The sequence below is a fragment of the Nannobrachium achirus genome (assembly GCF_963921795.1).
Source record: "Nannobrachium achirus genome assembly, chromosome: 10".
In the NCBI taxonomy this organism is placed as follows: Eukaryota; Metazoa; Chordata; class Actinopteri; order Myctophiformes; family Myctophidae; genus Nannobrachium; species Nannobrachium achirus.
In genome coordinates this window covers 30008145-30032745 of record NC_137819.1, presented here as the reverse complement: position 1 = coordinate 30032745, position 24601 = coordinate 30008145, and the positions used below count along the sequence as shown (strand labels likewise).

The 24601-nt window shown below is 41.8% G+C and overlaps 2 protein-coding genes across 3 annotated transcripts in view; one reads left to right on the top strand and one right to left on the bottom strand.

The window, feature by feature from the left end:
* Nucleotides 1-1154: 1154 nt before the first annotated feature.
* On the top strand, nucleotides 1155-3751 carry LOC308293299 (XK-related protein 8-like). The gene is made up of 3 exons (XM_080735750.1): nucleotides 1155-1253; nucleotides 1879-2069; nucleotides 2774-3751. The coding sequence occupies exons 1-3, from the start codon at nucleotides 1216-1218 to the stop codon at nucleotides 3514-3516; spliced, it is 972 nt and encodes a 323-aa protein (XP_080591876.1). The 5' UTR covers nucleotides 1155-1215; the 3' UTR covers nucleotides 3517-3751.
* Nucleotides 3752-4740: 989 nt separating this feature from the next.
* Nucleotides 4741-24601, bottom strand: part of eya3 (EYA transcriptional coactivator and phosphatase 3) — a 65504-nt gene continuing 45643 nt past the window's right edge. Inside the window, exons 2-19 of one of the 2 annotated variants that reach the window (XM_080734377.1) lie at nucleotides 22491-22595; nucleotides 22208-22257; nucleotides 18172-18266; nucleotides 17288-17368; nucleotides 17120-17189; nucleotides 16436-16548; nucleotides 16028-16165; nucleotides 15701-15786; nucleotides 15382-15562; nucleotides 15017-15186; nucleotides 13998-14081; nucleotides 13793-13882; nucleotides 12341-12399; nucleotides 11687-11847; nucleotides 11290-11404; nucleotides 10786-10907; nucleotides 10028-10128; nucleotides 4741-8990 (exon numbers count right to left, since the gene is read on the bottom strand). In XM_080734377.1, coding sequence (XP_080590503.1) covers nucleotides 8910-8990; nucleotides 10028-10128; nucleotides 10786-10907; nucleotides 11290-11404; nucleotides 11687-11847; nucleotides 12341-12399; nucleotides 13793-13882; nucleotides 13998-14081; nucleotides 15017-15186; nucleotides 15382-15562; nucleotides 15701-15786; nucleotides 16028-16165; nucleotides 16436-16548; nucleotides 17120-17189; nucleotides 17288-17368; nucleotides 18172-18266; nucleotides 22208-22257; nucleotides 22491-22523 — 1830 coding nt within the window. In that variant the 5' untranslated portion in view covers nucleotides 22524-22595 and the 3' untranslated portion in view covers nucleotides 4741-8909. The remainder of the gene's footprint in view (nucleotides 8991-10027; nucleotides 10129-10785; nucleotides 10908-11289; nucleotides 11405-11686; nucleotides 11848-12340; nucleotides 12400-13792; nucleotides 13883-13997; nucleotides 14082-15016; nucleotides 15187-15381; nucleotides 15563-15700; nucleotides 15787-16027; nucleotides 16166-16435; nucleotides 16549-17119; nucleotides 17190-17287; nucleotides 17369-18171; nucleotides 18267-22207; nucleotides 22258-22490; nucleotides 22596-24601) is intronic. The other variant, XM_080734378.1, reaches the window with a different exon arrangement.

The following is a 24601-nucleotide window of genomic DNA, read 5'->3' as shown; positions in this document are numbered from 1 at the left end:
GCACCATTTACCATTTTCTTGGGATATTGTGACTTATTTACAATGTAAAAAGTTGTCCTTTAAACCCCATATGGTTGAACCCTCGGGGCTCTATACATAAAAATATGTTATTTCAATGTGTAGAATAAAACTGCACAGCAGTATTTTAGCCATTTACATTTTTTTATATCACATTTAACCACGGAAATATAGGCCTAGTAGTGTACTGTAAGTAAACATGGTTAGTTGCCCTATACTCTCCTGAACCCAGGGTCAAGGTCAGTACAGATATGTTTTGCCTTTCCTCATTTGCTATGCAGGAAACTTCAACTATCATATCCCATCATAGTCTAAAACTGCACGTTCATAAAACTCATAAAACATCTTTCGATCAACATACAAAATAGCCCTTTCTTTGATTTGTGTACAGTAGCCTATATAGATGGAGCATTAGACCTACATTTCACACCTGACATCAACTCAATAGGTGTTTTACAGGTGTTCAACGTAAACTACAGCAAAGTGCCTTTAAAGGAGTTCACCCCCAAAATGACTTTTTTTCTATTGATTAGTCACGCCATGGAGACTAGAGTTCAATAATATTTTTAGTTTTGTGTCGCATTCCTAAGACAAAAATGTGATAACAATAAATTTAACCCCATCCGGAATCAATGGGGGTAAATTTACTCGAATCTAATTTTTGCCTTAGGAATGTGACAAAAACCAAAAAATATTATTGAACTCTACTCTCCATGGCATGAGTAATCAATAGAAAAAAAGTCATTTTGGGGGTGAACTACTCCTTTAAGAACTCATGTTACAGTGGGCGGGTTCGTGGGAATGGAGGGGTGTATTTAAACAAGCTGGAACTTGGCTATTTGTTTTACTTTCAGTCTGCACTTGCAAGTGTATGAATGTCAGTGAGAGAGAAACGGATGCATAGCTGTTAGCAGCAGATAGTTTAAAGTGAGAGGTCTGAACGTTTGATCTGTGGACACCATGGCATACTCTTGGGTGGATTTTGTCTTTACGCTTGGAAGTCTGCTGTTCTTTTTGTTTGATATAGTACTGGATATATGGGCAGCTGTGTCTTTCTACCATGAAGGTGACTATATTTTCCTGGGGCTCCTGCTGCTGTTTTTGCTCGGCTCTTCTGCCCTTACACAGACGTTCAGCTGGCTGTGGTATCAAGACAACTCTTTTGTAGTAGAGCGCTGCCTCAACCGTTCATCTCTCATGGCTCTACACGTGTTTCAGATGGGAGTCTACCTCAGGTTGTGCAAACTTTGTTTACTAAATAATTATTAAAGTATGTTGAAATTGCCATGAGCTGTATTTCCATTTATGGTAGGCCTACTTCAAATTTCACAACGTATGTCGTATGATGGAAATTGGGTTTTCTATGATGGATATACTGCTGATGTAGTGGAATAAAACTGATTAAAATGTACAACCAATGTCTTTTCACTGGACATTCCTCTGTCTGTTTACAGGAAATAGGGTTGGGTTAGATAATGTATTTTTTTTAATGTAGTCTGTTACTGAATACAAATTATATAGTAGTAATAGTTTTAGTTAAAGTTTCATAAACACAATCATTCTATTCAAATTAAACACATTTGGCATATTCTGTATTTACAGTTGGTAAAATCAAATAAGAAACAGAAACTACCCGTACAAAAACATTACTGGCTCAAACTACAGATGTGCGGTGTATTCTACAACCTTATTACTTAATCCTAACCCAACCCTAAAAGTAAATGCCATTTGTGCTGCCTGTTACATTATGTTTCTTAATAATCACAGACAATGCCATAATTTTCTTTTAATTCTCACTATTCTGGTGGCGCTGAAGCAATGTGAAACATCAGATTAATTAATTCAAATGTCTTTCCTTAGGTATGCTTGTGTAATGGAAGTCTCCATACACAGATTTATGTCAAAGAAGCGGGACCTTGAGGACATTGCAGAGTCTCTGACCCATGATCTCAACATGCTGCGACTCATAGAGACATTCTCTGAGAGTGCTCCACAGCTCGCCCTCATGCTCACCATCATTGTGCAGAGAGGTCATTTGGACCCTTTAACAAGTAGGTACATGCTTTAAAGTGAGACTATGTTAGGAATCCAAAAACTGTCAGCAGATGTCACTGAAAGAGTTTTATTACAGCATAGTGGTCTGATTTCATGATACAATAATACATCTGCTATGTTCACTGTTGCTTCCATTTGAAATGCTAGAAGACAGAAGGTTGTCATGTGTTTATTTACAAATTCATTAAAAATGTTACATACCTTGTAATCAAGTCAACAAAATGGTATGGATAATAAGTCACAGATACATATTTGAATTTATTTAATGAATCAGTCTTTTCTCCAGGGAATATATTAGGCTGCAACCACTCTGTCACTCTGACAAAATAATTACAGAGCAGTAAAACACCTCAAGCAAGTTTCTCTAGTCCCCTTTAAGTTGATTTTCATACCTACTCAAATGAATAGCAAATATTAGCTTCCTCCTAGACCAAACAAACTGGTCTGCAGTAATGTCAACTTAAGTATACAGTGTATAGTACTTGTCAGCTGCTCAGTCCAAAGAGAGATGCCAGTTCACCACCTGCGCACTGACGATGTGCCCTTGAGCAATGCACCGCACCCCTCATATGATTTGATTTTGATTACGAGTTATTTTCAGTGAGTGACAGACTGGGCATGACACAAGGTACTAGGACAAAGTATTATTTTGTCATGATGTACTGTATTAAGGCAAATTGTTGACCTCTCTCTTCCTCAGTGTTAAAGGCAGCCGGATCAGCATCAGCCATCGCCTGTGGTTTAACAATGTACCATCGTTCTCTGAGCTCCTACTTGAAAGGGACTGGAAAGGATAAGCAAAACCTTTGCTCCTCATTTATCTACTTTGCCTGGAACCTGCTACTCATCATTGCCCGTCTTGTTGCTATTGCCCTTTTTGCCTCTGTACTGCCCTGTTACATCTTCACCCACTTTATATGTTCTTGGATGATTTTTTTATTTTTTGCCTGGCGATCAAAGACTAGCATCATGGACAGTCCTGGTGGACAGTGGCTCTTCCGGGCCACAGTAAGCCTAATTTGGTATTTCAGTTGGTTCGATATGATGGAAGGGCAAACGAGGTACAAGTCTCTTCTCTACCACATCTACATGATAATTGATCTTGGGCTGCTTTGTGGTCTGTGGTGCTTGCAGATTTACAGGGAACAATTGTATTTTGAACTGCCAGCTTATTGTGCCATCATAATAAGTTTGATCATAATTGCTCTTTACGTCTTTGGTCTCTCTCTAAAAGTAATATATTATGAGTTCCATCATCCCAGGCTCACTAAGCTTGAGCACGAAGACAGTTTGAGTCAAGAGCCTCAAGATACAGTGGACTTTCGGAGGGGGACAGAAGACAGAGAACCACACATCACAGATGGCATGATGAGGTCATCGACAATCACTCAAAAACAAGAAAATAAAAGAATGAGGAAACTGGCAGAGAATTTCTACAGCTGACCTGCACCACCTGACAACCCTGTTGACAGATTGGTTCCATCACACTGGGACAGACATATATCACATGGTCATGCACAGGGGTCATCACCATGCCAGCTTGGGATGGACATTTTGATCAGTATTCTATTTTTGCCACGGACATACAAAATAACTGTCCAATAATATTTTTGAATATTTAGGATAGATTATGTACACATGATAACCAAAATACAAAATGTGCCACGGACATGGACAAGTCTTGTCACATTTGTCCGTGTATGGACATGTTGATGACCCCTGGTCATGCATCACAGCCTTGTCAGTCAGTTGACAGACAGATGTAATATACAAGGAGGCGATTAGTTTTGAATATGGTGACATACGTACTGCAACTGACAATGCCTTTCTGCCGTGTCAGAACATGTTTAAATTGAATGAACCCTATAGGATCATTACTGACCTAGGGTTCATTCAGTCTGGGTGACAACTTTGTTTTTTTACATCAAGGCTTCATGTTTTATAGTACTTTTTTTTTTTACTGCTTTATATTAATTCATTTTTAAGATATGTTTTTTGGGGGAGCTTTGTGTCCTTATTGATAGGATTGACTATTGATTGAGAGGGTTGCTGTGGCTCCCATTATTGCTTTAAAAGGAAAAAATATACTGTGTATATATATATTCTTGACTTATTTGCACTGACTTTGGTCACTTTTCTTTTCAGGCCCTGCACTATTGGGTTGTGTTGGTTGTACTGTGTATTATTGCGGTGTTCATATGGCGGTGCGATACTTGTGTTGCATGACTGCATTGACTAGCAGTGACTGTTATGTGCACTCTTTTGTTTGGCACTGTTTGCTAAGTTATGCTTGAGTAGCTTTTTTGTGTGCGTGACGTGTCACTTATGAGCGTTGAATGTTTCGTGGTCACTTTATGTATATAGTCTTCTTCTCTTTTTGCAATAGCTTTCGACACTTTGTTTTATTTATCTTTTTTTGTGCTTGCTCTTTGGACTGTATACTACAGTACTCTTTTTCTTAAGTCTCTGTAACTTGTAACTGCTGTGCTGCCTCTGGGCAACTGAATTTCCCCTGTGGGATAATAAAGGTATCTATCTAGGACAGTAGACTGACAGGAAAATTGGGAGTGACACACAGCAAAGGTATTCGGGATCGGGAATCAAACCAGCGACACGTTGTCAGACACAATAAGCCGTCAATTTCTTTATTACTATTTACTGTAAGCTTACAGCCCCATATAAGTCACAATATCTCATGAAAGTCTGCAGGGCATCTTGGAAAAGTGGGGTGAGGTGACCATTGACTATGTGTATGATCAGGTCACCTCCCACATTCTCAAGATTCCCTGCGGACTTTCACGGGATATTGTGACTAATTTACAATGTAAATTAACCCCCTTTAACCCCCATATGGACCAGAGTCCCTCAGGGTTTATGTTATTGTGGAGAAGGCTTTTGCCGAAAATAGCTGATTGACGAGCTCAACGTGTCGCAGCACGTCAACCGGATATTTTCGGCGAAAGCCTTTCCCCACAATAAGGATGCTGGGTTTTAAGTGGTTAAATACAATTACATCCATAAGAGAACCGGTGGAGATGGCGATCGTCATCGCAAGACCTGCATATGAATGTATTTTTTTTATAAATGGCACGATGGACTGTTTTGAATGAATAAGTAAATTATGCATTTGTCAAACCTTTTTCAAATGATTTATTTACATTGTCTTGTGTCTTCACTGAACAGGAAAATCATGTTGGACCATAAAGTATTCTGGTCCCAAACAGCAAGAGTGGGGACATGATGTCTATTCCATCACTAAGTATTTGGACAGCAATGAGAGGATCATGTCAAATATGACAATATGTGCTCTCATATCTCGGTGAAAAATGAGGTGAAGACAAAGGAAAATAAAAGGAAAAAACAGACATGACGTTTCAAAAATACAGTTTTTGGCATTGAAATCTAAAGCATAAAACCCATAAATATTGCATGGTCAAATGTCCATTGCCATGGCATAGTTTACATGAAAGACTGACATGCAGACACAAAAGTATAACAGCAACTAGGAAAAAATAAATGCAAGTAGAGAAAATAAAGGTAGGCAAAGCCCCATGATTATTTGAAAACAATGTAAAGATTGCATATAGTCTCTGAACTTTATAAAATGTAGGACAGCATTGACTTCGCCTAAAAGATTAATTCAGAATAGGCCTATTTCCCTTTGACTTTTTTAGGTAGCACAACATTGAACTAAACAACAAAAAAATCATACTTAGCATGAGATTTCCTGTGATATACACACCATCATATGAGGATATTGTGGACTTTATTCAACATACCATATTCAACAGATTGATTGTCTAAGCGAAACAAGCATTTCACAGCAACAAAAAAAATGCCATTTCCTTTTCAAAAGGCAAGAGGGGGTTCCATCTCAAAGCAGACAACTATGATTGCTGAGCAATTATAATTTCACAGGAAAATAATTATGGTATAAACAATAGTCAAATCAAAATTAACCTAATATACTGACAATAAGCCTTGGCAGCACAAAGTATGAAGTAAAAAAAAGTAAAATAACACTTCAGATAATAACACGATACTGACATAACAATGATGATAATGTTAATGTATTAAACACATTTTAAGTAGTTCCCTTAAAGATTATGTGTACAGATGAAGGTTAAAGGCACAATATAAATATGTACAGTCACGCAAGAGAAAAGACAACAAATACACACAAAAATAAAATAAAAAACACATTCTTAATGGTCAAGCTGCATGTTTGTACTGTAAATGCAAAATCTTCCTCAGGCTCAGTATTGTTCAGTCAGTCTCACACAAACCAGGGATAGCCGACCTCCTCCAGCTCTCTTGACCAGTTACATCAGGTGAATCTAACCTCTTGAAATACAATCACTGACCATTAGCACTAGCTATAAATGTATTGCACAGTCATCCCTTGTGTTTACCAATGACATTTAATGACAAGGGCATGGGGTTTTCAAAGTGACAGATGATGCCTGAATCTCTGTAAAATCCACAGCTGTATGAGTTCTAGCTTACTTTGGGATAGTAGCTGTCAAGAACAATGAAGAGAATATCCCCAAGTGCCACTCTATTGCAAATTATAACAATTAACCAACTATACTGCCTTATCCATAATTGATCGTGCAACAGGTCACACACTGAACAGCAAATCTACAAGTTCACAATGTGATATGTTGTGAAATTGTAGATCTAATATTTTCAGGGTGTGATACTGGCGCACAAAGTATAAATAAGGCATTTTGGTCCATGTACTGTACCCTGTCATTGAAAAGTAACTGACCAACTATGTGGCGTTTTAAAAATGAGTTCTTTGGATACAGAACATTGGAGGGGGTGGGGGTTAAACAGAGCATGCTGAAAAAAATAATACATTAACAAAGTATTTGGAATTTTGTGCAAACAATATCAAATCTATATTTACCAATGTGGGTAAATGGAATACAAGTGAACTTTGTTGCTTCCCTAAGAATCACAAGATTATTGGTGTTAACACACCCAAATAGTTGAATGAATCAATGCTCCACCCATTCTAATTAAACTTTCCACCCGACTATTTAAAACTAAAGCATGTTTGTGAATACTGTGATTATTTATGATGTGAGAGATTTACATACCATTTTCCAGAGAATAACCTATGCATTTCTTTCTTTTTTTTAAGAGTTAAGAGGCAGTCCTAAAAATAGTTTATCAAGGTGTTTGCCATCATGGTCTATTCATATCTTCCCTATTCTAATGCTCTATCATCCAACAACCGTCACCCAACCCCAAGAACGAATCCATTCTTATTTAATACAATTTGTGCAATTGTGCGATTAATTTACATCCTAACCCTTTGCGTATTCAATAGAAGTCTCCTCTTACGAAATGAAGGACACTTAGGGCTTTGCACTTAGGAACGACAGACACAATAGAAGGACAGGCTTTCTCCAGCATACATACATAATACTCCAGATTATTTTCAAGAAATTATACCGTACCATCTTCCAAAGCAACACCAGAAGATTTATAGAAAGTCCAATGCCTTGGCTTGTCTAGTAGTAGACATATTTGACAACAACCACTGATCCTCAACATGCACAAATGTCACCGCTGGTTCCTTCCAGTCCTCTGATCGCTCACCCCAGTGCAGAAAGCTAAAGCAGTGGTTCTCAAACATTTTCATGTCAAGGATCCCCATATTGATATGTATTTATCCGTGGACCCCCATCCGGAAAGACTTTGTGTCAGGGATCCCCATAAGCAAAGATTTTTCATCAAAGATAGTCACAATGTGAGCCTGTGTAGATCAGCAATTTTTGAATAGCCAAATTATAAAATGGAATTAAAGCGATTTTTTATGAGGCTACATTAACTAATTTAACTGGGGACCCCCTGGAACCCCCCCCTCGAGGACCCTACGTTGAGAACTGATTTTAAAGCCCATAAGGCCACAGCAGACTGTTGTTACAACACAGTGGAGAGGTCAGGACAGCTGACTGACTGATGGTCTGGTTTGGTCAGATCATGGAGTTGGGGGTCACATGGTTAATAAAAAACACCTTCAGTACCTTTAGTCAAGCAGTTAAACAAAACATAAACAAATAAATCGGATTATGTGACTATACTTTTAAAAAAGTAAGGAGAATGACTGATCTCAGCTGCAACATTGTACATCACTGCTTTCAAGCTTGGGAATGAGTGCAAAACAAACTAGAAAAGAAACAAAAAAAAAGATTTTCGTTGTGATATTTCCTTCACAAAGGACTGTGAAAAGAAAAGCTAAATAATAAAAACCAAAGAGCATGACAGTGCAGAATGATCACCAGTCAGTTCCTTTGGTTGTTCTATTCTGACATCAACAGAGAGAAACCAGATGGACAATGGCATCCCCCTGGGACCTTGAGCTACACACCTTTACATATTAAAAATAAAAAAGGACACACACACAGAAAGAGAACCAGGGAGAATGCAGACAAATCGGTGGGCGTCTTCCCTTCCATGCCCCCCCCGTCAGTGCCAGTTTTCAGCCATTAAAGAGGTTAGCTGCCGTAGAGGTGAGAGATTTCTGGGCATGAAAAGCTATATAAACTGTACATCCAGTCTGCTTCCCACAATCACTACCGACCCAAATGTCTACCGAACCAAACGTCCACCTCAATACATTACCATCACGCTGGGAATTACAAGAGGTCACCAGAGAGAGCAGGGATGCGCTTGTGATGCATGTGTCACTGTAATTGCAGGGCTTTGTGAGGGATTCTGAAGACCTACTGTTACTCCACAAGCCAGTAGAGAGATAACTGTACTGTTCCCTTTTAGTGTGTTGGTGTCCGGCCACCCGCTCCTCCGCCAATTTTCCCACTTCTTTACAAGAAATCCAGTTCCAGGGCTTGGTGTAGGGATATAAGATCCCCATGGGTGGAGATCCGCCAAAAAGGCATGTTGTGCTGTAAAGAAAAAACCCATACAAATCAGCCCCTGATATATTATTCAGCATAACAATTAGATTTTTTCCAAAACAGACACAATATGGCGAACTAACACAGGGACAATACAGATAATAATTACACAGGGCACATACAATGCAAGGCAGGTGAATTTGCAACTCAAGGGTTATGGAACATGGAAGACATGTGGCTTTTTTACAGCGTTACTCTGTAGGTAATCTCTCAAGAACAGAGGTGGTGCTAAGGAACAAAACAAAGAGGGCGCTGTTATTCCCTTTTCTTTGACAATGGCTAGCCAGATTGCTCTGTAGGAGGCAAGCCGTCTATACATCTGTCTGTGTGTTTGAGTCATAATTAATAATCTAACATGTAGACTACACTTGTAAACTCCTCGCTCCAGTAAATTCCATACACAGAGCTTTTCATGATCCTCTTTAAACACAGCACTCCAACGATCTAACATATAACTTGATTTTTTTGTGAGAAATGGGCTCAATTTGCTCAATATTTAGGCCTATTCATTTCATATTGGTTTCGGAGAGGTTAGAGTACAGGACTATAATAAACTGAGGTTTCTCACATTATAAGAATGCACTGTGGGGGTGGGGACACTGGGGGTACATCATTTATTTTAACGTTCCGCTGTGTCATTACATGATGTTCTGTTGTGATAGCACCTGAATAATTAATTCATAAATAAAATCTAGTTTTTGCTGAGGAAATAGCCTATTTTGTGTAATTTATGACCATATGTCAATCATGATTAGCCTAATGGGGGGAGGGGGTCACCATTTTACACAAACCCGGACAGATAAACGCACTTGCATCTGATAGTGATTGAATAGTGAATGCCGAGTTTGGAGAAATCAAGTATCCCCACAAATGTTACACAATGGCACACACACACACACACACACACACACACACAGGCACACACACACACACACACACACACACACACACACACACACACACACACACACACACACACACACACACACACACACACACACACACTTGTCTGTGTGGTTTTTTACCTGTTTTGCTGCAAATTCCTCATCTCGCCCGTCTCCTATCACCACATAGGTCACTTTCTTCCCAAAGCGAGAGACGATCCGCTCAAAGCAGCTTTCTTTCCCTATGTGAATGAGAGCAACAGGCAGAAATGAGACATACTGTAAATAAACCCCCTCTCCAAAACTGTTCCAAATTGTTATTATTTTTTTTAAACAATTTGTTGTCATGTCTTACATTCGAGGCACTGTAAGGCCACGTTTACACAGCGATTTACACAGAGATGCCAAAGTGATTGAAAATGCTGTAGTGTGCATGCCAAGAAGGCTAGGTGGCGGTGAGACGCTCTGCTTGACAGACCTGACAGACGCATGTACAACCACTTCCGTTCTACTTCCTATAACAGTTGTTTGTGTACGTCTACTATATGTAATAGAACACTAGGCGGGACTTGCCGTGAACCATGACATCACACGTTTTGTGAGACGTAAGGCAGAGAGATTTCAAAGATTTCCACTCTGGAAGGGAGTTTTACTTTGTTGCGGTTTCAACCCCCGAAAATACAAAACGGAAGGCAGTAAGACACATCTGATATTTTATTTTTACGTTTTCTCTAGAGCATTGGTTCTTAAAGTGGAGTCCGGGGACCCCCGGGGTCCTTGAGGGAGTTCCAGGGGGTCCCCAGCTAAATGATAGTTTAAATGAAGTGGGTGTGTGTGTGTGTGTGTGTGTGTGTGTGTGTGTGTGTGTGTGTGTGTGTGTGTGTGTGTGTTAAATCTACCTATCTTGGTGGCGCTGTATATGTTCTCGATGGGGAAGACCTCTCCCAGGCCATAGAGTAGCACCTTGGCCAGAGCTGGAACCAGCTGAGTGGTAGTCACCAGGATATTCATACACTTGCCCCTGTCGGTAGTCAGAAAACACTTTACTGAAAAAAGTCTCAGTCAAGGAATTTAGTTGGCATCTGGTGCTGTGAATGACAACCCCACACACACACAAAAAAACTCTATAATTCAATGGACATATTACATAAATTAACGTATATTATTCAGTGGCGCTGGATTCATAAACAACATGAGGGGGACATTAACGGTGGGCCTGACCAGACGTTGATGTCAGGACATTCACAATCATGTCGATGGTTATATGCCCTACACTCTTCGTTTGGAGTTTGGTCCAGAAAAAAAAACACCCCAATGGCTACCATGGGTATTATTAACTACTGTAATTAACATCTTCCAAGTCATTAATGACACATATGCCAATAACCTTCCCCTGTGCTGACCTGGACTGGATGAGCAGCAGGGATTTGAGTGCTGTGCTGAGCCAGGTGTCTGTCACATTCTCGATGTCTGACTGGAGCCGCAGGAGAAGTTCCCTCTTCATAGGACTCAAAAGACCTGGGCAATCAGCATGCATTTATAATGTCAGCCAGCAGATGGCACAAGGGGACAGCCTCCATACCTCAAGTGATTAGCCCTTTTGATACAACTATCAGAGATGGTGGGTAATTAAAAAATAAATATTGTTGCCATAACAAACAAAACATTATACAATTATATTATATACTATATTATATATTATTATACCACTGTTTGGCAAACACAATAAATGAGTCAACATTTCAGAGTTCAGCCAAAGGTGTTTTTCCAGCCAGCATCAAAGTAATGAAGATATCTCACCTCCGACATTCCCTTTGTATCCATTGTAGATCTCTTTTAGCCGCCGGTAGCGAAAGGCCAATTTGCGCATCCACTCCACACCTCCCTGAACTCCTGTGGTGGCACCAGTTTGCCCTCCACCGCTGGGGCCATTGAAGCCATCCGCCAAGAAGTTATAATTACTAAGGAGGGTAAACAGTGTGGAAACAGGTTTATGTGAAATTTCAATAAGAAATCATGGTAAAACATAAGATTTATTGTATTGACTACATGTACTTTATTGTATTGATTAACTACATAAACCCTAGTTGACTGTTTTCCCTCAACACCAAATGTCTTGGCCAACAGATCTACAAGCTCACACTGCAAAAATAGCAGTTCAGAATGTTCTGCAAATAGAGAAAAAATGGTTTAAGTCAGGGGTTCTCAAACCTTTTTATATCACCTTTTTATATTTGTTTTGGCGACCCAATCCCATGAGGAGTTTAGTGGCCGTTCTTTTCAAGTTATTTGCGACAACCTTTTTCTTCTTTTTTTTACTGTTTTACTGTTGATTTAAAAAAACTTTGATTTCTTTATTTAATTTTTTTGCCAATTTTGGTTGCCAATGTCAATAGTTTAAGAACCGCTGGATTAAGTGATTAACCTGGCAGAGTAATGACAAGAGAGGCACACCTCAGGTCCTGTCCATTGTCATCAGAGGCCACATCCTCCACATGGACCTGATCACACTCCTTGGAAGAAAAGATATTAACAGAGGTTAAGTAATTATTTTTAGTTTCACAAATTAAACATTACACACATCTCTTCATATCCAAGCGTTCGTTCATTAACATTGGTTTCCCTGTCTCCAGCACGCTTTCAGATGGCTTGCCAATGAGTTTGCAAATCCCGCCCCATTCTGCCCTGTTACTATGATGGGACATTTTCCCTGGGCAGATTGTTTTTATAGTGGCAGTGAATGGGATTTTTTTTATGTTTTCATAGCCTCATTACAGCTATATAAAGTACCAAAGGAAAAACATCTAGGTGATATTAATAAAAAGGGAAGACAAAGGTACAGTAGTTACATTGCAAAACAGGGGGTTTTCCCGAAAATATATGTTTTAATGTGTTTAATCCCAGTGGGACAGAATCACTATTGCAGATTCTTTTATAGTGGAAGTGGATGGGATTTTTTTTTGGTTCATAGCCTCATTACAGCTATATAAAGTACCCAAAAAAACACATCTACGTGATATTAATAAAAAGGGAAGAAAAGGGTACAGTAATTACATAGCAAAACAGTAGTTTCCCCCCGAAAATATATGTTTTAATTAGTTTAATCCTCTGGATCAGAGAGAGAATAGAAATAGCAATAGAAAGCGCATTGAATCTTGGGTAGGAAGAGGAGAACTATAATCTGTTCTCCTCACATACACGTAATTCTGCCCATTTAAAATATATGTACCCAATCGTAACTAGTTAGACCATTGATAAGGTCCATGTGAACTAGTTTGTTGAAGCTTATTCATTATGATGAGCGAGATCGCCCCCTACTGCCGCGGCCGTACCAGGCGATTGCCGTGCTCCGCACTGCGGACAGTTTTTGAAAGGCTGAAGCAACATTCTCCACTGCACAAACTCCACCCCCGATAGCAAAAAGTGAATGTTTTTTCTGGTTGGCCAGTCAGGGAGTCTCAGGGACCAATCAGAAGGCTGACAAACGGTCTATTTCATATAATCAGGAGAGTACCCATTTATCAGCTTCAATTTTATAGTGTTCCAGTTTAAACTTGTTTAATAATTTCTTTGTGTCATCTTTTCTTAGAAAGGGACAGAGATATAGAAATCTCCATATATGGGCATAAAAGAAATACAGAAATCTCCATATTTGGGCATAAAAGGAACATACTGATGGTGACGGGTACAACGTGTATTGCATAACCAGACGGGAATCTTTCCCAACTTGCAATATGGCCGAGTTGGCCGATTGGCTGACTGACAGTGTTGATGCCTCCATCTCTTCACACACACAGCTGCATTTCAATGTTTATCTCATTCAAATAAAAGCTGCTACATCCCATCTGCCTGTTCTTTCAGCCCTACTAAAAACAGGATTATGAAGCAGGGTATGACTCACTGTACCTCTAAGTCATTGAAGAACAAGTGGGTGTCTGCCAGCTCAAAGATCAATTCTTCCATTTGCAAGCCCAAATTCAGCACAGTGGCTGGATCCTGGGCAAATAAAAAACAAACAACATACATTATTCACAAATGGAGCCCAAGTTTGTCATTTTATGGTGTTATGATGGAGGCTTTATATAATTGTGAGTTATTCAGAGGTACAAACCTTGCCAAACTTTTGAGCAAAGGAGCCAGTAAGCAGTGAGTGGAAAATAATGATGGTCTCATCCAGATCCCATAGAAATATCCGCTACAAAATGGATGTAAAGAACAATTTCACTGATTAACTGGACACGTTTTAAATGAAATCATTTCATACCTTCCATCTACTATTTTATTTCGTCTATTATTTTAGCAAAAAGTAAAACAATATAGAATTCAAAAAATATATCCTCTAAAAAGGATCATACCAGCTGTCTGGCATGTTTAGCCTATAGCTGAAATAGGTAAAACACGCAACATATAATTGTGCTGTTGTTGCATTTAGTAAATGGTAAAGTGTGGATTGATTTGAAAAGCCTAGCTGTAAATAATGCCTGGAGAAAAGAAAGCTTTATGAGCCAAATATGAGACTATTGCACACAATTGCAATGAAATAAAGCTATTAATGAGAAAATGTTATATTTGTAAGTGCAATATGTAGCCAAAGCAGGAAATAGACAATGACGTGTTGACACTCCTATTGTACATCTAAAACTCCACTTTAACAGTTTGGCTGCTCTCGGTAGCCAAACACGTTCACAAACGAGATAAGGTTTCCATGGTAACCCGCATCTCAGACGCTTGCTACGGGTGCTGGTGAAAGAAAAAACTGCATACGTCATGACGCAACGCAGCCAGAAGCAACCGAGAGCGGCCATTATCCATTGACTCCTATTCTATACTGAAACATAAAAACGGCTTTATCTCGAAATAAGGTGCAAATAACGCCGAGGAGGCCGAGATCAGCTTGTCTTCACGGCGACACTATGCCGTGATGGTCGGCCCCGGTTAGGATTTTAGTTTTCGCGACCGTTTGTAAACAAACAGATCTCCTTCCTGGATCGTCAGTGTACACCCACGTGCACACGCACGGAGCTTACGGGGCTCTTCAAAATAAAGCGTAAGTGAATGGTGGCGTCCTGAGTGTTAATGAAAGACACAGTGCAGGGGAGTGATGTCTTTGCCATTACAGATAACAGTTACCTCCAGGTCACTGTCTGTAGCTGGGGAACTATCTGACTTCTTGGCCTTGCCCTTGGCTTTTCCAACCGAGTTCCTGCCTGCAGCCTCTTCCTGGTCTCTGGCCCCAGTGGGAAGGGCTACACCCGTCGGAAGGGCTACACCCGTCGGAAGGTTCTCATGTGGGGACACGTCTGAGGTTGAAATGAACATGGTTGGACCAATTCTTGACCAATAACAAAACACGTTTGAAAAACAAACCTGATACTAAATAAAGTCAATACAAGGGTTTAATTTAGAATATGTTGACAAACAATAAAAACATGTTGGACGTAAACCATGAAAGCCATCATGAATTAAAATACAAGAAATAAGCAAATGCCCAGTACCTGTAGTGTTAGGGAGCCCGGCTGAGGCGGTGTTCTCTGATTTGACAGCTGGATACCCAGCCACTCCCACACTGGCACCATGGCCATCACTATTGGGCAGACCAGCGGTTGCATAGCTGGGAGGTGGCGCATAGTACTGAGGAAACTGATTCTGCCCTAGAGAGTTATAGTTGCTAAATTCCTACAAATGGAAAGAAAACATATATGGGGTATGGGGGGGGGGGGGGGGGGGGAATAAAACGATGAGCAGAGGGACAAAGAATGATTTATTGAATCCACTGACTAGAGTCTAGGTGTCTCTACTATTGAGGACACTTGCCTGGTGTGCCACAGTGGCTGAGCCAGTGGTGGCAGCCGTAGCTGCCGGGATGTTAGTGTACACACTGGACGTTGTGAAACTAGAACCTGGAGACAGAAAAACAAAAATTAAAGCGACAGATGCTTCCAGATAAAAACTATTATATTTCCGTGTCAAACGCATGCCGCTTGACACCAGGACAATATTTTTAAGTGGCTTAATGAAAGAGGAAGAGAGCTGTGCCCCTGCAGAACCTAGCAGTCCACTTGGGTCATTGTCCGGTTAAAATATGTGGAAAGCATACGACAGCTAGATGTTGTGAGACAGGGTGAGGAGGATGCCGCTTGCCTTGGCTGGGGTATGAGTAGTGGAGCTGGCCTGTCTGGGTTGAGGTATATGCAGAGCTGAAGCTGAGAAACCCAGGCTGGCCAACAGAGGGCGCCTCAGGCAACCCTGTCTCTGTCTTTATGCCAGGCCACATAGCACCTGAAGATGAACAGAGCAACAGAAGCAGAAATAGAAAGGAAAAGGGGAACAAAGGGAAGGAGCAGAGAGTGAAAGTAAGTTAGATAGAGCAACAGGTTGTACAGTCCTGTCTCTGTGTGTGTGTGTGTGTGAGGAAAATTTTAAAGCCTTCGAATTAACAGCGCCAAAGCATGTTGAAGCCTAATAAAGCAAAGTCGAGAGGCGCAGTGCTGGTTTTAGTGAGCATACGATGTTAAGCGGGACCGTGAGGGAAGAAAGGGGGGAACAAACCGAAGGGTGGAAGGCCATAGTTCTGGCCTGTTTGAGGGAAGGCAGAGTACACGGTGGATTGTTGGACCAGAGGAGGGAAAGCCACCTGACCGGTATAGGCCGTCACAGCTGGGCTGAAATAATGAGAGAGAGAATTAAGGACCTGTCGGGGTAACTGTAGGAAATTATATATGGACCAATGTAGGGCTGTCACAATTATTACAGAATCGTCTAATCGTGATTATTTGACATTATCGCAATTATTTTGTCATAATCGTCATAATCGTGAATGTTGAAAAATGTCCGAAATAGTGGAAATAGCAGATCTACAAGCTCACAACGCGTCGCATCGCGACGCGTTGTGAGCTTGTAGATCGGCTATTTCCACTATCAAAGTTATTTTTTAAGTAGTAAGTTGTCAAATATGTCAGTCATTTCTTTGTATATTTAGGTTTTGTGTCATATCTGCCATGTACAACTTCAAAGCCTAAAAGCCAAACAGAAATGTAATTATCAACAACAAAAACACAATTAAATCGTTAATCGCCAATTATTTGAGTGACAATTAATCGTCATGTAAAATGTCATATCGTGACAGCCCTAGACCAATGCAGGAGCTACAAGTAATTCTGTTCAGTGCACAGAGTTCTTATAGCCTTGTAATATTGGGATAGCAACCAAAAGACATTTGTGCAAAACACTCACTTGCTTCCTTGGTACATCTGTGAGGTATATTCAGACGCAGCGGATGTATCTGGCTCTTTGCAGGTCACGACTTCAATGAAATAACAACACATAGTTCAAACAAAAGGTTAATTTATTTTTGAGTGTTTTGAAAAAGAATGCCCAGAATTGTTCAAGTTCTCTTCATACCAGAATGTGTGTAGGAGTTCATGGTGTCACCACATGCTTGAGGCGCCGCCTCACTCTCCGGACCGGATTGCTGTTGCTGCTCTGTAAACCAGGAGCAAACGGTCAAAACTCTTAACAAAGGGAGCTCTGTTAACACATATGGTGCCAACCCCGAGTTTCCCGAGTTTGTATTGGTACTACCGCTGTGCCAACCCCGAGTTTCCCGAGTTTGGGCCGTTTTTGAAAAAAAAAAAAAAAAGTTTTTTTTTCAAAAAATATTTTTTGGACCTCCAGAAATGTATTAGGCATAAGTGTTAAAAGCCATTTAGGCGTAGAATTATTTAACGCTTTAACTATTGAAAAATAGCAGATATACAAGCTCACAGTGAGCGCGGCTTTAACTATTGAAAAATAGCAGATATACAAGCTCACAGTGAGCGCGGCTTTAACTATTGAAAAATAGCAGATATACAAGCTCACAGTGAGCGCGTCACCGAGTGCCGCTCTGCAAGCTTGTAGATCTGCTATTTTTGAAAAATCGTGAATGTTGACCCGAAGTGTCTTTTGAATCCTTGTAAGGTTTTTTGAAAAACACATGTTTCTACGTCAGTGGTTCTCAAACTCTTTCATGTCAAGGACCCCTAGAATTATATGTATTTGGACGCCGATCCCGTCTCAAAATATCAGGGACCCCCCAGAAGGAAATATTTGAGTTACAAATGTTCACTTTAAAAATTAGATATTCAAAGATTTGCACACATTTTCATGATTTTTCAAAAATAGCAGATCTACAAGCTCGCAGCATGGCACGTGAGCTTGTACATCTGCTCTTTTTCAATAGTTAAATCATTAAATAATTCTAGGCCTAAATGGGTTAACGGAGACTTCCCACATCGTTCACTTACCTCCATCCAGTGGGCCAGAAGACAGGGCAGAGTAAGACCCGTCCTGCTCTGCTGAGCCAAGGAGGACAGGCGGGCTCCCATCTTCACCTAAACCACTTCAAACAAGAACAAAAGACATGTCAGGAGTGCGACCGAGATGCTGGGTTGTAATTACGACCGTCAGGTCGCAAGTTACTATGACAAGCTCCACCGGCTTTCAGTCTGTCACATCACGTCACACTTTTCCCCTACTCATATCTCTGCCACCCTTGCCCCTATCCATGCCAAACTTTGCACACACTCCTTGGCTGCCAAACCACAACCTCCACAACTCATTTGTCACATTGCCCTCTTCTAGCGCAACAATGAGGCCTATTCTTGCAAAACACATTTTTGGACACTGCTCCTACAGATTTTGCCCTAAAATCACGCAAAGCGGTACACAGTATCTCTAAAGTCATGTCATCAACATGGATCTGTCTCATTTCCCATATTCCCTCCTGATTGGCCACCATTATCTTCGCAAGAACCCTGTCTGGCGCTTTTATTTGTAAATCTGTGTATATAAAACATACAGTATATCCCCTATCGATTCCCTCTAAATTACACCAACAGAGCAGGCAGAGCCTGATGGAGTGCACACAGCTCTCTCACACACACACACACACACACACACACACACACACACACACACACACACACACACACACACACACACACACACACACACACACACACACACACACACACACACACACACACACACACACACACACACACACACACACACACACACACACACCTGGTCGCATTTACTACAGAAACCTCAACAGGCTGTCCGTGGGTCAGTCAGTGCGTCAGTGCGTCAGTCACACTTTTGCCCTGCTCATATCTCCGCAACCGTTGACCCGATCCATGCCAGATTTTGCACACACACTCCTTGACTGCCAAACTACAACCTCCAAGGACCCCCGGAGCCCCAGGGACCCCCGGGTCCCTGGGGGACCCCCAGATGTAAAAAATGACCAAATGTGGTCACACGTCAGACGTCACACTTTTTCCCTGCTCATATCTCCGCAACCGTTGACCCGATCCATGCCAGATTTTGCACACACACTCCTTGCCTCCCAAACTACAACCTCCAAGGACCCCCGGAGCCCCAGGGACCTGGGGGACCCCCAGATGTAAAAAATGACCAAATGTGCAAAAATGACCAAATGACCACCGCAACGGGGCTGCTCACGGTGAATTCCCGGGGACCACCGACTCCTGGTGCTCCAGAACGGATGCAAAAGTGCTGGCGCCCCCAGTGGAGGACCCCCTGCCACTGCAGCGCACATAAAATGCCGTAACTCGGGCTAGGAGCGTCCGGGAGAGCCGGGGTCGGTACCTATTCGTCCGCCAAGGCAACGCGGACACCCCACCCCTCATTTCTCACATGGCCCTATTCTAGCGCCACCTTCAGGCCGATTTTTAAAACACATTTTTGGACACTGCTCCTACAGTTTTTGCCCTAAAATCAGGAATATCACTACACAGCATGTCTACACTCATGTCATCAACATGGATCAGGAAGATTTTGGAAAAACAAATGTTTGCCCTATTTGTGGAGATAAGCCACCTACGGTCGCTTATCTCCCGATTAGGGAGTCTTACTGGTGAGTAAAGGAGACAGTCAGCAAACGTACACCAGTAAGACTCCCTAATCGGAAGATAAGCGACCGCCAGGTCGCATGTATACACGCAGCCTCATGGTGCTGCTAGAACAGGGGCATGTGAGAAATCAGGGACGGAGGTTGTGGTTTGCCAGCCCAGGAGTGTGTGTGCAAAGCTGGCATGGATAGGGGCAACGGTGCCATAGATAAAAGTAGGGCCAAAAGTGTGACGTGACGTGACGGACAGACGGAGGGACTGACTGACGGAGGGACTGACTGACAGACAGATAGCCGGTGGAGGTTTTCATAGTAACTTGCGACCTGACACAATTACATTCACACTAACATTCAGCATAGGCGACGAATAAACACAGTCACAACACTTGTGTATTTCTTTTGCGTTCTAGTCGGTGTCCCGGCGGCACGAGCTGTTCTCAATCAATACTGAACAACTACGAGAATAGTTTGTTTATAATCAAGCTGCGGCAGTCCTGTCTGTTCCCAGCACTGGCCAGTGAAAACCGCCTGTGTCCGCTCTGAGGAGCGCTGTGGCTTGCTTACACACCTGCGCAGAGCATGGGAATATTTGCAAGCATATCATTGGCTGTCAAATAGCCCAATCATCAAAGGTTTGTGGGAATTCAGTGACGTAAATCTCAGGAGGTCGGGTCTGATTATCAGACTGGTATCCCAGTCAAAAAGAAAACCAAGACAGTGTGAAATAAAAAAAAAGATAAATGTCCATGGTGTAGTGGAGAACTTTAAGCCATGGATACAGTAATTATCGATACAAGGGAGGGGCTAGACAATCAATACAGACGCTTTTTGTTGCACAGTCCTCCCCCTCCACTGTCTGCTTAACCAAAAGGAAATGGGGATCTTTATAAATACTTAACCTACAAAAGTACATCACAAGAACAATGTTGTACAAGATTTGCTGATTTTTGCACTCACTTCAAGAGGAATTTCCTCATGCATAATGTTTACGACTAGGGATGTTAATCGGCGCATTATTTACAAATCGACGCGTCGAGGCCGAAAATCAATGCGTCGATCGACTTTTTTCACTTTTTTTCCGCTAAGCAGCAGCTGAGAGGAGAGCACAACGGCGCATTACTATAAGCAGCACAACTTATGCAGCTGCACCCATCAGAACTTGAATCAAAGCCCTAATAACAATTATAATAAATAATTGCTCTTCCTTGCGTTAGCACAGTCTGTTCTATAGAGACTAGAAGCGGAGTGACAAAGTCCATGGAAAGTAGTGGGAGCGCTCAGGCTGGCACCCCAGGCTAGTGTATCTAATGTGGAGCTTTGGTCTGCTCGCTCTCCCTCCCCGACCGCGTCCACGGGTGTGTCGCATTAACGACGAGTAGTGTATTTTGTGTTGTTTTATTGTCAATTTTGACAAAATCACTGCACACGAGGCGACGCTGCCATTAACAAGCGAGCTTTCGTGTCAAGCACTATACAGTCTATGTAAGCATGCATGCGCGCACAGTCCGCACACAGGCATGTAAACAAAACACATCCAGTCAGCGCGCACTGCTATGACGCGTGCACACGAACAGACCAGCAGTGTTTCTCAACCTGTAGTCCGCGGACCTGACTAGCGCCGTATGCATGCGAATCTGCGATGCATGCATGCACTACACAGACGTTCACTTGTCCCCGACACAGACACACACCGGTCCTCTCACATTTGGAAAACATTAACGCTTATAACGTTTTTGAACAAGCGATTAAAACATTTTGGAGGGAAAAAACTTTAAAAAAAATAAATAAAAAAATAAATAAAGAAAATCGACTCATACTTTTTGAGTCGCGGTGAGCATGAGTAGATTTTCAAACGATTTTTGTTTTTTTTCACATCCCTATTTATGACCAGAGGTGGTTCTGTTTTATGACAGCATAAATGAGCTGTGATTGATCTACCTTTGATATGACTAGTTGTAAAAAGCCAATCCAGATAATCCAGATATGAATATCCAAATCTCAGATAAACCTTGACCAACAGGATGTGTCCAAGGATTTTGGCTTGTCTTCTAGCAACATGAGAGCATTTGGATGAAAAGGTAAGGCTGCAAGCAAGCAAATAAGTGTTGGAACAGATACAATGACCAAATTGGATTCTAGAGCACAGGCTTATTTCATACGTAGAGATTTGTCATCATTAAGGGCTGATGCATACTTCACTTTTAGAGCCCAAATTATTTCGATTCGGCTCTGTCTATACTACAATATGACGTCATTCAGAGGTTCGGGGGGGCAGGTACCGACATTAATTCGGCTGTTCGGTGCTGCCGAGATTTTGTGACTCCCCATTGTGACTCTAAAAGTAGAGTACAGTATGCATCGGCCCTAAATATGAAGGAATAGTCTAGGAATGATGTAAGACTGACCTTGGCTCTTTCTTCTGTGAAACATCCAACTCAAGCCTGGCCTTCTTTACCTGGAAAACATAAACACATTCACCATAATATTGGCATTCCCTTATTCAGTCACTTTATATGTTAAATGTTCACAAGTAAAAGTATTTAACAAAATATTGGTCAAAGCATCAGTAATCGGTGGTCTAGCATTCTCCAAAATCAGGATCAGACTCTGGCATCGCGCAGGCTCCTCCACACAATGAAACACACTTTGAGTTGACATGATGACAGGGATTGAAGTGTGTGAACTCACCGGCATCTCAGGCAGCTCCTGCGAGTCCTCCATCTCTGCAGCAGAGCGAGCCGACACGTCTGCACGTTTAGCCTACTCTGTGTGTCTGGGAAGGTTTTCTGGACCCTGGTCCACACAAACGGTCAAAAACACACAGGCAGATAATGAGTTGGACAGTGGCTCACTGCTTTATGTAGTCTTTGTGGCCTGCTACACCCCTCCCCTCCTTCATCCCCATACACCAGCATCAATGAGTGTATCCCATTCCTGTCATCACGTGGGTGAACAGCAGCAAGGCATGGTTACTACTATGGCATAATGGCACTCAGTCCACGCTAATGTCTTGCACGAGATCAGCAGGCGAGGCACGTGTGGCACTGACATTGCACCCCTACCGAACACCACTATTGTGTTTACGGTTGGATTAAAGCAGCGTGCCTCCTTACATGACCTAACCTAAATTCAGGGAATTAGATTCTCCACCCGGTGTTCAAGCACAAGCTGTTGTATCAATAGGTACTAAGATCTAGCCTCATTTATGCCACTGCTGGCCTTTTACTGACAACGGAAAGATAGGTAGAACCAGTGATGGATGATGTACTCGCATGTTTTACTTAAGTAAAAGTATCAATACTGTAGTGTAGAAATAGTACCAAAACTAGAATTGACAGAGTCAATTTTGACAAGTGTGCCTGCAGCGCGCTAAATGTGCGAGTTTGGACGGTGACGCAATCCACCAAGTCGTCCGTTTTAAGTGTTGAGAGGGTCGTTCCACCTGAAAAACGCGTTCTGGCCCGAAACGGTTACGTTTCGCGCGTTTGTGGCGCCCCCTATGGGTCTAAATGGAAATGCTTTGGGGGATTCGTTGCGTATGCCACCCGCGACCTGTGGTTAAAATTCAGTGTTGACTCGACCATTTGTTTGTGATTTAGGGCTATTGATTGCAAAACGGGCCCCTCCCGCTAACTTTGGAAGGCCGTTACGAACGATCGGAATGGACTATCGCAATATCCCTTGAGTATGTTCATTGCCTGGGTTCATAGATCATGTGTACCGTTTTTTGTGCAATTTGAAGAAAATATGTCGGAAAAGGAACAAAAAGTGTGTTTTGGAGAAAATTCAAGATGGCGGAAAATCTATCCTGACGCAAATGGGCGTGGCCTATATCGGGAGATGCGTCTTGACCCACGGAATCCAGGGAAAAAATAATTTTAATTTTCAGACCTACGGTTCAACAGTTACAGGCCAAAACGTAAAGTGGGCTGTTATAGCGCCACCATGAGGCCAAATGACACTATTATTTTTTTATTTAATCCGTGAAATCATTATGAACCTCCTCTCCAAGTCTTGAAACTGTAGGCCCTATGGTTTGCGAGAGAAAAATAATTGAATGTGAGTTTTTGCGATTCCCATTATAAGCCCATTATAAGTCAATGGGACAAATTAATGCACTAATAAATTAATATCAATTAAACTATATAACCTTTCTCTTAGCAAGTTACTAGCACACCATTCCCGATTAAGCCGGTCGATTTGACATATGGCGCGAGTGTGTGGTGCCAAAAGTGTGGGAGGAGTAGCGCGCCAAACTTTTCAAAAGAGCGATTGTAAAGTAAACACTAGAATTGACAGAGTCAATTTTGACAAGTGTGCCTGCAGTGCAGCTCCATAAATGCGCGACCTCGTGCACCGGTTCGGACCGCGAGACCGTCCGCCGAGTCGTCCGCGTTTCGTCGTGAGAGGGTCGGTCCCCGTGAAAAACGCGTTCCGGCACGAAACGGTTACGTTTCGCGCGTTTGTGACGCCCCCTAGACCCGTGGTTAAAATTCAGTGTTGACTTGACCTTTTGTTTGTGATTTATGGCTCTCGTTTGCGAAACGGGCCCCTCAAGCTAACTTTGGAAGGCCGTTACGAACGAACGGTATGGACTATCGAAATATCCTTTGACTATGTTTATTGCATGCCTTCATAGATCATGTGTACCGGTTTTTAAAACATTTGAAGAAAATATGTAGGAAAAGGAGCAAAAAGTGTGTTTTGGAGAAAATTCAAGATGGCGGAAAATCTATCCATACGCAAATGGGCGTGGCCTATATGGGGAGATGCGTCTTGACCCAAGGAATCCAGGGGAA